Raw genomic sequence first — 18,208 nt, forward strand, 5'->3', positions numbered from 1 at the left:
TTCAACTTCCACCAAAGATTTTCAATTGGATTGAGATCCAGACTATTTGCAGGCCATGACATTGACCTTATGTGTCTTCTTTCAAGGAATGTTTTCACAGTTTTTGCTCTATGGCAGGATGCATTATCATCTTGAAAAATGATGTCATCATCCCCAAACATCCTTTAGATAAGAAAACTGTCCAAAATATCAATGTAAACTTGGGCATTTATTGAAGATGTAATGACAGCCATCTCCCCAGTGCCTTTACCTGACATGCAGCCTCATATCATCAATGACTGTGGAAATTTGCATGTTGTCTTCATGCAGTCATCTTTATAAATCTCATTGGAACGGCACCAAACAAAAGTTCCAGCATCATCACCTTGCCCAATGCAGATTCGCGATTCATCACTGAATATGACTTTCATCCAGTCATCCACAGTCCACGATTGCTTTTCCTTAGCCCATTGTAACCTTGTTTTTTGTAGTTTAGGTGTTAATGATGGCTTATGTTTAGCTTTTCTGTATGTAAATCCCATTTCCTTTAGGCGGTTTCTTACAGTTCGGTCACAGACATTGACTCCAGTTTCCTCCCATTCGTTCCTCATTTGTTTTGTTGTGCATTTCCTGTGTTGGAGACATATTGCTTTAAGTTTCCAGTCTTGACTCTTTGATGTCTTCCTTGGTCTACCAGTATGTTTGCCTTTAACAACCTTCCCATGTTGTTTGTATTTGGTCCAGATTTTAGACACAGCTGACTGTGAACAACCAACATCTTTTGCAACATTGCGTGATGATTTACTTTCTTTTAAGAGTTTGATAATGCTCTCCTTTGTTTCAATTGACATCTGTCGTGTTGGAGCCATGATTCATGTCAGTCCACTTGGTGCAACAGCTCTCCAAGGTGTGATCACTCTACTGATGGAGAATAATATAATATACACCTTACCTGCTGGAGAATAATATAATACATCCCTCACCTGCTGCAGAATAATATAATACCTCACCTGTTGCAGAATAATATAATACGCACCTCACCTGCTGTAGAATAATATAATATACACCTCACCTGCTGGAGAATAATATAATACACACCTCACCTGCTGGAGAATATTATAATATACACCTCCCCTACTGGAGAATATTATAATACACACCTCACCTGCTGGAGAATAATATAATACACACCTCACCTGCTGGAGAATATTATAATACACACCTTACTTGTTGCTAAATAATATAATACACACCTCAACTGATGGAGAATACTATAATATACATCTCACCTGCTGGAGAATAATATATATTATATTATACAGCTCATCTACTACAGAATATTATATAGCTTCTCTACTGCAGAATATTATAATATATACCTCATCTGCTGCAGAATATTATATTATACAGCTCATCTACTGCAGAATATTATATTATACAGCTCATCTACTGCAGAATATTATATTATACAGCTCATCTACTGCAGAATATTATATTATACAGCTCATCTGCAGTAGAATATTATATTATACAGCTCATCTGCTGCAGAATATTATATTATACAGCTCATCTACTGCAGAATATTATACAGCTCATCTACTGCAGAATATTATATTATACAGCTCATCTACTGCAGAATATTATATTATACAGCTCATCTGCTGCAGAATATTATATTATACAGCTCATCTACTGCAGAATATTATACAGCTCATCTACTGCAGAATATTATATTATACAGCTCATCTACTGCAGAATATTATATTATACAGCTCATCTGCTGCAGAATATTATATTATACAGCTCATCTACTACAGAATATTATACAGCTCATCTACTGCAGAATATTATATTATACAGCTCGTCTGCAGCAGAATATTATATTATACAGCTCATCTGCTGCAGAATATTATATTAGACAGCTCATCTGCTGCAGAATATTATATTATACAACTCATCTGCTGCAGAATATTATATTAGACAGCTCATCTGCAGTAGAATATTATATTATACAGCTCATCTGCTGCAGAATATTATATTATACAACTCATCTGCTGCAGAATATTATATTAGACAGCTCATCTGCTGCAGAATATTATATTATACAGCTCATCTATTGCAGAATTACAAGGAATAGATTACAAAGGAAGGAAAGATTACAAGGAATATAAGAGGCTGTTATTATGGGATACTAGAGGACATTACACGGAATATTAGAGGCTGTTATTATGGGATACTAGAGGACATTACACGGAATATTAGAGGCAGTTATTATGGGATACTAGAGGAGATTACACGGAATATTAGAGGCTGTTATTATGGGATACTAGAGGACATTACACGGAATATTAGAGGCAGTTATTATGGGATACTAGAGATTACACGGAATATAAGAGGCTGTTATTATGGGATACTAGAGGACATTACACGGAATATAAGAGGCTGTTATTATGGTATACTAGAGGAGATTACACGGAATATTAGAGGCTGTTATTATGGTATACTAGAGGAGATTACACGGAATATTAGAGGCTGTTATTATGGTATACTAGAGGAGATTACACGGAATATTAGAGGCTGTTATTATGGGATACTAGAGGACATTAGACGGAATATTAGAGGCTGTTATTATGGGATACTAGAGGACATTAGACGGAATATTAGAGGCTGTTATTATGGAATACTAGAGGACATTAGACGGAATATTAGAGGCTGTTATTATGGGATACTAGACGAGATTACACGGAATATTAGAGGCTGTTATTATGGGATACTAGAGGAGATTACACGGAATATAAGAGGCTGTTATTATGGGATACTAGAGGACATTACACGGAATATTAGAGGCTGTTATTATGGGATACTAGAGGACATTACACGGAATATAAGAGGCCGTTATTATGGGATACTAGAGGACATTACACGGAATATTAGAGGCTGTTATTATGGGATACTAGAGGACATTACACGGAATATTAGAGGCTGTTATTATGGGATACTAGAGGACATTACACGGAATATTAGAGGCTGTTATTATGGGATAATAGAGGACATTACACGGAATATAAGAGGCTGTTATTATGGGATACTAGAGGACATTACAAGGAATATTAGAGGCTGTTATTATGGGATACTAGAGGACATTACACAGAATATTAGAGGCTGTTATTATGGGATAATAGAGGACATGACACGGAATATAAGAGGCTGTTATTATGGGATACTAGAGGACATTACACGGAATATTAGAGGCTGTTATTATGGCATACTAGAGGACATTACACGGAATATAAGAGGCCGCTATTATGGGATACTAGAGGACATTACACGGAATATTGAAGGCTGTTATTATGGGATACTAGAGGACATTACACGGAATATTAGAGGCTGTTATTATGGGATACTAGAGGACATTACAAGGAATATTAGAGGCTGTTATTATGGGATACTAGAGGACATTAGACGGAATATTAGAGGTTGTTATTATGGGATACTAGAGGACATTACATGGAATATAGAGGCTTTTATTATGGGATACTAGAGTTCATTACACGGAATATAAGAGGCTGTTATTATGGGATACTAGAGGACATTACACGGAATATTAGAGGCTGTTATTATGGGATAATAGAGGACATTACACAGAATATAAGAGGCTGTTATTATGGGATACTAGAGGACATGACACGGAATATAAGAGGCTGTTATTATGGGATACTAGAGGACATTACACGGAATATTAGAGGCCGTCATTATGGGATACTAGAGGACATTACACGGAATAAAAGACGCCGTTATTATGGGATACTAGAGGACATTACACGGAATATTAGAGGTTGTTATTATGGGATACTAGAGGACATTAGACGGAATATTAGAGGTTGTTATTATGGGATACTAGAGGACATTAGACGGAATATTAGAGGTTGTTATTATGGGATACTAGAGGACATTATAGACGGAATATTAGAGGCTGTTATTATGGGATACTAGAGGACATTAGACGGAATATTAGAGGTTGTTATTATGGGATACTAGAGGACATTACATGGAATATAGAGGCTTTTATTATGGGATACTAGAGGACATTAGACGGAATATTAGAGGTTGTTATTATGGGATACTAGAGGACATTACATGGAATATAAGAGGCTGTTATTATGGGATACTAGAGGACATTACACGGAATATTAGAGGCTGTTATTATGGGATACTAGAGGACATTACACGGAATATAAGAGGCCGTTATTATGGGATACTAGAGGACATTACACGGAATATTGAAGGCTGTTATTATGGGATACTAGAGGACATTACACGGAATATTAGAGGTTGTTATTATGGGATACTAGAGGACATTACATGGAATATAGAGGCTTTTATTATGGGATACTAGAGGACATTGCACGGAATATAAGAGGCTGTTATTATGGGATACTAGAGGACATTACAAGGAATATAAGAGGCCGTTATTATGGGATACTAGAGGACATTACATGAAAATATAGAGGCTTTTATTATGGGATACTAGAGGACATTGCACGGAATATAAGAGGCTGTTATTATGGGATACTAGAGGAGATTACACGGAATATAAGAGGCTGTTATTATGGGATACTAGAGGACATTACACGGAATATTAGAGGCTGTTTTGTTGGATATCAGAAGCAATACACGGAGATGGTGAGGCTGTTATTAAGGGATACTAGAGAACATTACAGGACTGGGGGATAAGAGAAGACAGCTTTCCTCCCCTCACACACAGCTGCCCCCATGTAACAGATCACATGATCAGCACAACATCCCAGGTCCTGCTGCCGCTCGTTAGCGCTCTCTGTAGTGCTAGGCTCCGCCCCGTCATGTGACCGATCCTAGGGCTGCAGCCTGTGGTTAATCCGCTGCAGATCAGGTCCTGCTCGCGGTACGTATGATCTGGGTCTGATTATTGTGGAATTATTCGGCGCCATATTTCGCCGCAGTATTTCGGGGCTCAGGAAGAAACAGGGCGCATAGTCGACTCTGCTGGAAAATGTAGAGTTCCTAAGCAGGGCCGGATTAGTGGAGGGCGCATTCCTGGGGCCTACCCCACCTACATGCGCTAATGGCCGTTTGGGATCTTTTTCAAGTCCAGGGAGCCGCTGAGTTTTGTATCTCCAACTTCTCATAATACATTATATATATAGATATATATATATATATGTGTGTGTATATATATATATATATATATATATATATATATATATATATATATAATACAGATGCAAAGGTGATAATAAACACCACTGGCTTTTTCCAGGGATCTGGTCTTGAGGATCCAGCTGTGCTCCTGGTCTTTGTTTACCTGCAGCCAGCATGTGACCGCTGCAGCTGATCAGTGACTGCAGTGCTTATGCGCTATGTCTCACTGGCTTCATGGCTGCTTGTAAGCAAAGATCAGGAGCACTGCCAGTGTGTCACCCTGGGGAAAGAAGAGTGTGTATTGTGTTTAAATTTTTAATGTAGAAGCCCCTGTAACACCCATATACATCCATGAAGTTGTCCACGTGCATGTGTGGTAGCCTTTCCCAACCTCGGCGATGGTAGAAGGATGTCAGGTACAGGGGGTCCCTATCATTTAAAGGAGACTTCTCATAATGATAAATGGGGGTGCTTGTAAAAACAAGCAATTTTTCAATTTGCTTATAAAAATTCTTCTCTGCTCTCCGGATTGTAGGGATTTTTGGCCTATAGTTTTCTGCACTTTGCCTAGGTTACAGGCCACCTCTGCTGTCTTATCTGCAGTGGCCCGTCTCCTAAGGGTATGTGCCCACGATGTGTACCAGCCTGCACCCCCGATGCAGAAGCCGGAGCGTCGGGGCCGCAGGTTGGTACTCATCGTGGGCATATACCCTATGGGGAAAGTCCGCATGTGGACCCGCAAGAGAGATTGAGATGCTGTGGTCTGGAAAGACTCACCCCATGTCTGTGTGTGATCCACAGGTGCACGGAGATGCATAGTGGACATGGGATTTCTACAAATTCCATCCACTATGCTGTAACATTTGGTTACTGCGGGTTTGCGGCTGCATATCTCGCAGCATCAAACCCGCTGTGGCTCCGGATCGTGTTCACGTACTCTAAGTGAGGAGTGCAGCGCTTGCAAGCACTATTCTGAATTTGGCCGGATCTCTGGAACCATCCAGTTTGAGTTCCCCTGTGCTTCTACGATGCTATGGGGGCAAATCTGCCTGTGCTTGCAGCATCTGAGCGTGCACAGTTGGGACTAACAGCACAGCCACTTTGCTGGCCCCATCTGTCAATTATTAAGGTACGCACCACCCTCCACCAAGCAGGATGCCAGGAGTCTGGGGAATTCTACCTCCTGGTTGAGAATTTAGGACAACTCCTGTAATCTAGCCTAGTCTATATGTAAGGAATGCAAAATATTTTTTAATCCATGAGCATCAATCCAGATTATACGATTTCCAAGTTCTGCAGTAAAACCTAACTCTTTACAGGGATTGTCCCCTGTCACCTATTTTTAGCTCTGTGATTTGTAAAGTAACAAACTGAGCTTTACTTACCCATCCTGGGTCTTGCGTAGCCTCTCTGCCACTGTCCTGGTCTCTGTTGATCATCTGCAGCGATGACATCATGTCGACTGCACTTCATTTAATCGCAGAGCTTTAGCTGCTTAGCCAATGTAGTCAGCTTGAGATGAGGAGCTGAGCAGTGATTGGCTGCAGCTCTGTCAACATGATGTCATTGCTGTAGCCACAACTAAGACCAGGACAGTGGCGAAGAGGCAACACTGGACCTGAGGAGGGTAAGTAAAGCTCAGTTGTTTTACACATGATGTAGCCTGTATGCAAAATATAGGTGAAAGGGAGCAACTAAAACGTGGCTCATTTTAAGCTTAAAGGGGCGGGAATGTGGCCACTAACCCCAGCTACTGTCACCTTCGACACCTGATAACATCCTAGTTCAGTAGAGGTGATCATAAAGTGACCACATATTCAGCCGCTCCAGTCACAGTCACTGCTTCTAACAACACCCCAGTTTCTTTCCCTGAATGGACTCGTTATCAGTGGGCGGTAGTAGAGGCAGGGTGAGTGACACCAGTGCTGCCCCCTGATGACTAATTGAGTACAGTGATAGAAGCTGTGGAGCGGCACTGCTGTCACTCACTCTTTTACTATCACCGCCTTCAAATAAATCGTCACCATCTGTTTATAACAGCAGTGAGCAGAGCTAAGCTCTGATCTCCGGTGTTAACCCCATTTAGTTTCCTCTGATAATCTTTGACAGCATTACATTCGAGCTGTTGCCAGTGCATTCATGCACTAGCTGTCTTCAGCCCTCTGCAACACAATGACAGGTTAGCATGGGCCTGCTCAAGTCCCCCCTTTGCTCCTGCGAAGCCCAGCCACATGCTGACCTTTAAAACTCCAACGGGACTAAAAAAAATAAAGAAAAATGAAGTAAAAAAAAAAAGAATATATATGCGTGTGTGTGTGTGTGTATATATATATATATATATATATATATATATATATATATATATATATATATATATATATATATATATATATATATATATATATATAGCTAAGAGACCACTGCAAATTTTTCAGTTTCTCTGTTTTTTCTCTTTATAGGTATGTTTTTGAGTAAACATTGTTGTTTTAGTCTATAAACTACTGACAACATGTCTCCGAAATTCAAAGCTAATAATTTTGTATTTATTTGCAGCAAATGAGAAAACGTCAAAATACTAAAAAAGAAACAGTGCTTTCAGACCTCAAATTAGGCTATGTGCCCACGATGCAGAAATGCTCTGGATTTTTCCTGAGCGTTTCTGCATCTCCCTGGCAGAAAAAACGCATGCGGATTGTACATGTGGATTGTACATGCGGATTGTACATGCGTTTTTCCTCCCAGGGACATGCGGATGTGAAGCGTTCTTCACTTGCATTTCCGCATGCGGGTTGACAAGCGCTTTCCAAGCGATTTTAGCATCACTTCGAAAGTGCTTGACAACTTGGTCACACTATATAAATCCATGTAACCTGCATGGATTTATATAGTGTGACCGAAAGAATGTAAAAAATAAAAAATAAATCTATACTTGCCTTCCGATGGCCCCTGCAGTCTTTATTCGCTCTGTCCTGGCTGCCTGCAGATCGCGGTACACTACACTGAAGGACCTGCCGTCACATGACTATGACGTCAGCGCAGGTCCTTCAGTCCACCGCGATCTGCCGGCAAGCGAAGACAAGGAGACAGGGGGCCATCAGAAGGTAAGTATAATATTTGTTTTTTATTTTATTCTTTTTTTTCACTGGTTCTATGGTACCCGGGTCTGGAGGAGAGTCTCCTCTCCTCTAGACCTGGGAACCATCCGCACATTGGAACACATAGATTCCGCATGTACAGATCCAGTGATGCTTATTCCATGTGTTCCAATGCAAGTCAATGGCGGCGAAAAACTCAGCGCTTCCGCAAAATATTTGTTAGTGCTGCGTATTTTTCCGCAATGATAATCCTCAGCGGAAATTTCCCCAGCATGTGCACAGCACATGCGGATTATCATTGGAGAACACGACCTTCAACCATGCGTTTTTTAAGCGTTTCTGCAGCGGAATTGCCGCTGCAAAAACGACTAAAAAACGCATCGTGGGCGCACAGCCTAACTCATGTTTTAACTCAAGAACAGTTCAGAAATCAATATTTGGTGGACTAGCCATGATTTTTAATCACAGTTTTCATGCGTCTTGGCATGCTTTCCACCAATCTTTCCATGCTTTCCATTAGAAAACTGTTCAGTGGTCTCTTAATTTTTGCCAGAGCTGTGTGTATGTGTATATGTGTATATATATATATATATATATATATATAACACACTGCTCAAAAAAATAAAGGGAACACTCAAATAACACATCCTAGATCTGAATGAATGAAATATTCTCATTGAATACTTTGTTCTGTACAAAGTTGAATGTGCTGACAACAAAATCACACAAAAATCATCAATGGAAATCAAATTTATTAACCAATGGAGGCCTGGATTTGAAGTCACCCCCAAAATTAAAGTGGAAAAACACACTACAGGCTGATCCAACTTTGATGTAATGTCCTTAAAACAAGTCAAAATGAGGCTCCGTATTGTGTGTGGACTCCACGTGCCTGTATGACCTCCCTACAACGCCTGGGCATGCTCCTGATGATGTTGCGGATGGTCTCCTGTGGGAACTCCTCCCAGACCTGGACTAAAGCATCCGCCAACTCCTGGACAGTCTGTGGTGCAACGTGACGTTGGTGGATGGAGCGAGACATGATGTCCCAGATGTGCTCAATCGGATTCAGGTCTGGGGAACGGGTGGGCCAGTCCATAGCTTCAATGCCTTCATCTTGCAGAAACTGCTGACACACTCCAGCCACATGAGGTCTGGCATTGTTCTGCATTAGGAGGAACCCAGGGCCAACTGCACCAGCATATGGTCTCACGAGGGGTCTGAGGATCTCATCTCGATACCTAATGGCAGTCAGGCTACCTCTGACGAGCACATGGAGGGCTGTGCGGCCCTCCAAAGAAATGCCACCCAACACCATTACTGACCCACTGCCAAACCGGTCATGCTGAAGGATGTTGCAGGCAGCAGATCGCTCTCCACGGCATCTCCAGACTCTGTCACGTCTGTCACATGTGCTCAGTGTGAACCTGCTTTCATCTGTGAAGAGCACAGGGCACCAGTGGCGACTTTGATAATCCTGGTGTTCTGTGGCAAATGCCAAGGGTCCTGCACGGTGTTGGGCTGTGAGCACAAGCCCCATCTGTGGATGTCAGGCCCTCATACCACCCTCATGGAGTCGGTTTCTAACCGTTTGTGCAGACACATGCACATTTGTGGCCTGCTTGAGGTCATTTTGCAGGGCTCTGGCAATGCTCCTCCTTGCACAAAGGTGGAGTAGCGGTCCTGCTGCTGGGTTGTTACCCTCTTACGGCCCCCTCCACGTCTCCTGGTGTACTGGCCTGTCTCCTGGTAGCGCCTCCAGCCTCTGGACACTATGCTGACAGACACAGCAAACCTTCTTGCCACAGCTCGCATTGATGTGCCATCCTGGATGAGCTGCACTACCTGAGCAACTTCTGTGGGTTGTAGAGTCAGTCTCATGCTACCATGAGTGTGAAAGCACAACCAACATTCAAAAGTGACCAAAACATCAGACATGAAGCATTGGTACTGAGATGTGGTCTGTGGTCCCCACCTGCAGAACCACTCCTTTATTGAGGGTGACTTGATAATTGCTAATAATTTCCATCTATTGTCTATTCCATTTGCACAACTGCATGTGAAATTGATTGTCAATCAGTGTTGCTTCCTAAGTGGACAGTTTGATTTCACAGAAGTTTGATTTACTTGGAGTTGTATTCTGTTGTTTGTGTTCCCTTTATTTTTTTGAGCTGTGTGTGTATATTCATACACACATACACACACACACACACACACACACACACACACACACACACACACACACACACACACACACACACACACACACACACACACACACACACACACACACATATATATATATATATATATATATATATATATATATATATATATATATATATATATAATCTATATATCTCGGGGAAAATAAGTATTTGATACACTGCCCATTTTGCCAGTTTTCCCACCTGCAAAGATTGGAGAGGCCTGTAATTTTTATCGTAGGTACACTTAAACTCTGAGGGACAGAATCTAAAAATAAAAAACAGAAAATCACATTATGATTTTTAAACAATTAATTTGCATTTTTTTGCATGAAATAAGTATTTGATCACCTACCAACCAGCAAGAATTCTGGCTCTCACAGACCTGTTAGATTTTCTTTAAGAAGCTCTCCTACTCTGCACTCATTATCTGTATTAATTGCACCTCATTGAACTCATTACCTGTATAAAAGACACCTGTCATCACACTCCAACCTCTCCTCCATGGCCAAGACCAAAGAGCTGTCTAAGGACACCAGGGACAAAATTGTAGACCTGCACAAGGTTGGGATGGGCTACAGGACAATTCGCAAGCAGCTTGTTGAGAAGGCAACAACTGTTGGCACAATTATTAGAAAATGGAAGAAACACAAGATGACTGTCAATCTTCCTCGGTCTGGGGCTCCATGCAACATCTCGCCTCGTGTGGTAAGGATGATTCTGAGAAAGGTCAGGAATCAGCCCAAAATTACACGGTAGGACCTGGTCAATGACCTGAAAAGAGCTGGGACCACAGTCTCAAATATTACCGTTAGTAACACACTACGCCGTCAAGGATTAAAATCTTGCATGGCACACAAGGTCCCCCTGCTCACGCCAGCACATGGCCGGCCTGTTTGAATTTTTCCAATGACCATCTGGATGATCCAGAGGAGGCATGGAAGAAGATCATGTGGTCAGATGAGGCCAAAATCGAGCTTTTTGGTATCCACTCCTCTTGCCGTGTTTGGTGGAAGAAGGATGAGTACAACCCCAAGAACACCGTTCCAACCGTGAAGCATGGTGGGGGGAACATCATACTTTGGAGATGGTTTTCTGCAAAGGGGACAGGACGACTGCGCCATATTAAAGGAAGGATGGAGGAGGTCATATATCGCGAGATTTTGGCCAACAACCTCTTTCCCTCAGTAAGAGCATTGAAGATGGGTGGTGGCTGGGTCTTCCAGCATGAGAGTGATCCAAAACGCACAGTCAGTGCAACTAAGGAGTGGCTCCGCAAGAAGCATTTCAAGATTCTGGAGTGGCCTAGCCAATCTCTAGACCTGAACCCAATAGAAAATCTTTGGAGGGAGCTGAAACTCAATGTTGCCCAGTGACCGCCCCGAAACCTGAAAGATCTGAAGAATATCTGTATAGAGGAGCAGGGCCAAAATCCCTGCTTCAGTGTGTGCAAACTTGGTCAAGAACTAAAGGAAACATCTGACCTCTAATTGCAAACAAGGGTTCTGTACCAAATATTAAGTTCTCTTTTTCTATTGTATCAAATACTTATTTCATGCAATAAAATGCAAATTAATTATGTAAAAATCATACAATGTGATTTTCTGTTTTTTATTTTTAGGTTCTGTCTCTCACTTTTGAAGTGTACCTGCGATAAAAATGACAGACCTCTCCATTCTTTGTATGTGGGAAAACTTGCAAAATCGGCGGTGTATCAAATACTTATTTTCTCCACTGTAATAAATATATATAATTTTTTTTTCCCATTAAAAATAAAGAAATTTAAAAAACATTTGATATTGCTGTGTCTGTAAAAGATTGGTCATAAAATGAATTAACATTTCTGATAAATGTCGTAAAAAGAAATGAAATTTCCAGAATTGTGATATTTCAGTCACCTCATCTCCTTAAAAATATGCAAGAATAACCGATCACAACGTCGTATGTACCCCAAATTAGTATCAATAAAACGGCTCACCGTGCAAAAACAAGCCCTCACACAGCTCAGCTGTTAGAAAAATAAAACATTACGGGTTTTTTTTTTTTTTACAAACTTGAAGAATAAAAAAGTGCAATTGCAGCATTGTTTTTTTGATTTTGTTTTTACAATCATTTTACCCCACTTGGATTTTTTTCCCCATTTTTTTAGTATATTATATGGTAAGATGAATGGTGTTATTCAAAACTGCAGCTCGTCCTACAAACAACAAGCCCTCATATGTCTGTTTCAATGGAAAAATTTAAAAAAAAGTTATGGCCTTTGGAAGATTGGGAGGGAAAAAATGCAAGCGTAAAAACGAAAATTGGCTGCGGACGGAAGGGGTTAGAAATTGTTTTTATTTTATCACTTTTCAATGTTATTTTTACTATAATTTGTTGGCGTACTAATGCATTTTTTCCTATGCATGTACAATTCACAGGCAGCTGTAAGGGGACGCTTCATGACAACTTTGCGAGGTTTCCTTGGGTCCAGGGCTGTGCCTTACAACCATCAGAGATGGTGATCGCTTGTCTAGGGAGATAACAATTAAACAGAAAGAGAGCCCCATTCCCTTTTTATTCTCTCACAATGCCCATTAATTACATAATAAGAAGTGATGAAGAGCTATGATCAGAATTTTTTTTAGATTCCGGCAGCTGTAAATTGCACCCCACAATTATAGGTATAACTGCAGTTGGCACCAAGTGGCTAAAGGAGTAGTTAAAGGGAACCTTTCATGTACAATAATGCTATTTACCAGCAGATATGGGGTTAATCTGCAGGATAATAGCGTTATGATACTGTGTAGCTACCGCACTGAGAGCCCCACTACTCTCTGTCACAGAGGTTGTGCCGGTCATTTTTCGGTCACTGCTCAGTGTAACAAGAGCAGTGGCTTTAACTGCGCCCTCGGCACTGACTGACAGCCAGCTCATCATTAGAGCCGGCTGTCAGTCAGTGGCAGGGCATGCTTATAGCTGCCGCTTTCTATGCACAGAGCAGTGACTGAAACCATATTTTCAGTGCCATACGGTGAATGGAATGGCAGGTTGCATTCGCAACATGTCACCCCATTCAACTCCTGGCTGCAGTCATGTGGCCAGGAAAGAAAGGGGAAGACAGTCTGTTGATCGGTGGGAATCTCAGCTGAGAATAGATGGTAATGTTCTTAGCCCTGTATACCCATTTACTTTTAATGAATGATGAATTTAAGGGGTGATTCACCCCATTCTTTTATTTTACTTATGTAAGTTAAGTTATAATAATAAATAGCACATTCTTAACTAATGATGTCCCTTTGTACTGCTGGCCAGGTCATTGCCTGTCCCCTCTAATCTTTTGGCATTGATGGCTTGTGACTGCTGCAGGCAATCGGGTCACAATGGTAGCTGATGTCTCCTGTGTGGCCGCTGATTAGCTGCCGCTGTCTCTTGTCAATAGTGCTGGAATGAAAAGAGACCGGCTGGGGGCCAAGCCAGCAGTACGGGGTATGGGTAGGTGAGTGTGCTACTTTTATAATAGATTTTTCTAGCACATTTGTAAAATAGGTGGCGAAAACTCGTATGAAGACGATGCTGCATGTGTGTGAAGATGTAGGGAAATGTCATGGATTGGTTTTGTTGATACCAGTGAGGCTGATTTCACAAATTAAGTACCCCACGAATGTGACAATCGGCTGAATCAGACAGGCGTGGGTTTGTCCTATTCATTTTAGCTGAGGGTGAATGATCAGAATGGTTTTGCATTAGACTAAAAGGATTCCCCACATGAACGCATTGCATCTCTAAACCTCTGAGGTCTCCAACCCGTTTTATACCATCTATCAAAATCTATAGAACGTGACTGTACTTCTGTATTCCTGCAGTTTATTATGTAGGTTTGTTCTGCCATGACATGCTCAATCCAATGCTATTTTCCCATATAATTGCTAGTAGTGGATATTTTTCTAATATGGTGCCATCAGGAAATGCCATACAGAGTGCATACGCTCCTGTGCATGTGGTTCTGCCTCCTGCTCAGTGCCTAACATGTATGTCTTTTTATACTACATGGGAAGAAGCGTAATTTTATTAGATTTTCAACTTTTTTACTTTTAACCTATTATAATGACTATGGGATAAGCTCGCACTCTGATAATATGATAACATGCTCATACAGTAAAACAAAGATGCTGTGTCTAGATGATAATGATTGTATTATTGTGTGTCAGGTTCCTATAAGGTGTCCGGATGGTATTGTCTGTCTTTCCATGGAGGAGTGGGAATACATAGAAGGACACAAGGACGTCATGATGGAGAACCACAAGCCCCTCACAAAACAGGGTAAGAGGAGATGTTTTCTTTCTAGAGAATTTTGGTAGTGTGAGATATCCATTTCTTGCCTGCTTCTTGACCTAGTTGTCGTCATTAGCATCTGTGCGGTCATCTCAGGACAAACAAGCCATTACACAAGCTGCTTTTAGTCAGCTCATGGGCAAGTGCCTGCTTACTGGCGATTGGGGTAAAGCCAGGATACCGGAACATCATCGGGTGCATGCTCAGGTTATAAAATCTGCATGCCAAGTGCGGAAGCATTGTAGCCCACAAATATTATTTTTCCAATCCCCTCCATGACAGCACCACCTGGAGGTTGCCTCCCCATCCTAATTAGGGACAGGAAACACAAGAGGTTAAATAGCCCCTCCCCTATACTATCCCCTGTGTTTTTCTGTCCATATGGGATGAAGAGGTTCCTAGGGTAGCTGGGGCCGGTGAGCAGTGCCCTATTGACATACCTGAGCCGGACTGCAGGGATTGAGCGCCTCTGGCCTTCCTCACCTGTTAGCTCTCGTTCCCTCCGGAGCGGGACCTCCTTACTCTCCTGCGCCTTCGGGTAAAGCTGAGTGGGTGGTGGGCTGGGGGCCTCCTGTAGCTCCCCAGCCTGTTGATTGTCCTCTATGGCAGCGTCCGGCGCGCATGCAGGACGCACCGGAAGTACGTGTTGTTCGGCCGGCAACGTCGCTTACGGTTTGCGTTCCACAGTGGAACGTATGGGGCCTCGGCGGGAAATTTGAAACAGCGGGTTTTTCCCTAAAATGGAGGAAAACTTCCACCTGATTGGAGTTGCTGGATCTTGGTTCCTTCTATAAGAGGCCCAGATGAGAAGACACCGATAAGGTAGGACAGAAAATGTCTGTATCTATGGAAGGTGTTGTCTCGAAGCCTGCATCTTCAGAGCCCGGCGCGAACCAAGCCCCAGTAAGTACTCCTGGGATAGGTTATTCCCCACTCTCTTGAGCAGGATCCAAAAAGTTTAAATGCATCTCCCCTTCTAAATTTAGGGAGACAAGGATCCTGCACCGAAAATGGGTGAAAGTACTACAATACGCAAATGTGCCATTTGTAGAAAAAAGCTTACCTCAGGCCATAAGAAACCCCTGTGCCAGAGATGTAAGGAGAATATTGTGAAAGAGGAACAGCCGTCCCTATTGGAAGACGTTAAGGGAATGGTCTGGCTGGAAATACAGTCCTCACTAGCTTCCTTCTCACAGTCCTTCCAGCAAGCGAGGGCTGAGGGTCCTCCCCTGGCTAAAAAGAGGAGGTATCCAGTCAGGGATACTTCAGACTCAGAGGAAAATATTTCTATGGAAGAGCTTGAAGAGGGTGACATGAGTGCAGATCAGGGAAGTGAGGAGGACAAAAAGTACTATTTTTTGTCAGATAATATGGAAGAGTTGTTATTGCAAGTGAGGGACACTATGCAGGTGGAGGAAGAGAAGAAAACCCGTACAATCCAGGATGAGATGTTTGGGAGCTTGAAGTCGAAGAAAAAGCTAGTGTTCCCGGTGCACGATAATATCCGTAGTCTCATCATGGATGAATGGGAGTTCCCAGAAAAAAGGTTAAATATTGCTGGAGAAATGAAAGAGAGATTCCAGCTAGATGAGAGTATGACTAAAGCATGGTCAGAGATTCCAAAAGTAGATGTAGACAGTAGGCAAATATCGCCACGACTTGTGTAGCACGATCCATGTTCCTCTGGTTACAGCAATTAGAGGATCACCTCTGGAAAGGTACACCTAGGGAGGACCCTCTTGCATCTCTTCACCTACTGCAGAAAGCCACAGGGTTCTTAGCAGATGCTTCTGCAGCGTCTGTTAGAATTGCAGCAAGATCGGCAGTACTATCCAATTCCACGAGAAGGGCTTTATTGCTGAAGATGTGTAGCAGAGATAATGTGTCAAAATCAAAGCTTTGTTCTATCCCGTTTAAATGAGAATATATGTTTGGTTCGGCCTTGGATGAGCTATTAGAAAAAGCTTCGGACAAGAAAAAATCTTTACCACAGCCAAAAGTTCCAAAAAACTTTAGGAAGAGGCCATTTCTTCCATCTCAGCAACAGCAATCTTTTCACTATAGAGGCAAAGGAAAATCCGGTCTCTGGTCTTACCTCAAAGGTGGAAGAGGGAAGAATATTTTTCATAACTCAAGACAAGACAGACAATGACGCCAGGAAAGTAAGAGGCAGGATTGCAAGTTTCTTTCCACAGTGGCGGCTAATATCAGCAGGCAGAAAGATAGTGGAGACAGGAGTCAAAATCGACTTCGCTGCTTACCCACCAAGAAGAGTAGAGATAACAACCTTGTCTTCCTCAAGATTGCAGAAAGTCCTAATATCAGGTCTTAAGGATTTACAAAATGCAGAAGTAATATCAACAGTTACTGGCAGAGAACGAGGAGATGGTCACTGTTCTCGAATATTCTTGTTAAAAAAGGCATCAGGTGCCTACAGGATAATTCTCAATCTGAAACGTCTCAACCAATATGTATGATATAGAAGGTTCAAGATGGAATCTTTAAAGTCCACAATTCCACTGATTGGGGAAGATTTTGTGATGGCAACAATAGTACACCTCTTGCAGGTCTATCATGTGCCAATTCATCCTTCTTACAGGAAGTTCCTCAGATTTGCTGTAAGTCAAAATCAAAGAATACATCATTTTCAGTTCAACATGCTTCCCTTTGGGATTTCGTCAGCTCCCCGCTTATTCAAGAAGCTCATGGCGGAAGTGGTGGCCTTTGTAAGAAGGGTATCAGTATCGTTCCATATTTGGACGATTTTTTATTAATGGCTCCCTCAGTCCCAATATTGAAGGAGCACCTCCAGATGACTCTTCATACTCTGGAATCATTGGGATGGCTGATAAATCGCGACAAGTCGGATCTACTTCCCTCCACCAAGAGGACCTTTTTAGGGATTCTTCTAGATTCCCAGCAGCAGGCCTCGTTTTTTCCAAGGCAAAAGCAAATTCAGCTGAGGTCGAAAGTCCGTGCACTAATGAACCAGAACAAGGTCTCAATAAGATTCGCCATGTCTGTCTTGGGGACCATGACCTCCTCTATTCAAGCGGTACCTTGGGCTCAAGCACATACAAGGGTTTTCCAGAGCTTCATCCTTTACCACTGGGACAGATCTCTAAGTTCCCTCACCAGCAGGATTCATCTACCAGAGCAGGTGAAAGTATCTTTAAGATGGTGGCTATGTCCAAGAAATCTGTAAAAGGGAACAGTATTGTTTGAGCATCCGTTTGTGTCAGTCAAGACAGACGCCAGCAAGAGGGGATGGGGAGCTGTAGTCTCCCAGGTGGCCTTTCAGGGAATTTGGTCGCAAGAAATTTGCGGATCAGTCCTCGAACTTAAGAGAATTGAAAGCGTTAGAAGAGACCCTTCTGTCAGCTAAGTCCCTACTCCAGGGGTCGCATGTCAGAATATACTCGGACAATATGACAA

General features: G+C 42.1%; 1 protein-coding gene across 2 annotated transcripts in view; it reads left to right on the top strand.

The window, feature by feature from the left end:
* The first annotated feature begins 4,772 nt into the window (after nucleotides 1-4,772).
* The window catches only part of LOC141272994 (uncharacterized), a 40,295-nt gene continuing 26,859 nt past the window's right edge, over nucleotides 4,773-18,208 (top strand). For both annotated transcript variants that reach the window (XM_073684263.1, XM_073684264.1), the window contains exons 1-2: nucleotides 4,773-4,900; nucleotides 14,650-14,761. In XM_073684263.1, coding sequence (XP_073540364.1) covers nucleotides 14,689-14,761 — 73 coding nt within the window. In that variant the 5' untranslated portion in view covers nucleotides 4,773-4,900; nucleotides 14,650-14,688. The remainder of the gene's footprint in view (nucleotides 4,901-14,649; nucleotides 14,762-18,208) is intronic.

The sequence above is a fragment of the Phyllobates terribilis genome, unplaced genomic scaffold (assembly GCF_046119375.1).
Source record: "Phyllobates terribilis strain yellow unplaced genomic scaffold, ASM4611937v1 Scaffold_5__5_contigs__length_657084704, whole genome shotgun sequence".
NCBI lineage: Eukaryota > Metazoa > Chordata > Amphibia > Anura > Dendrobatidae > Phyllobates > Phyllobates terribilis.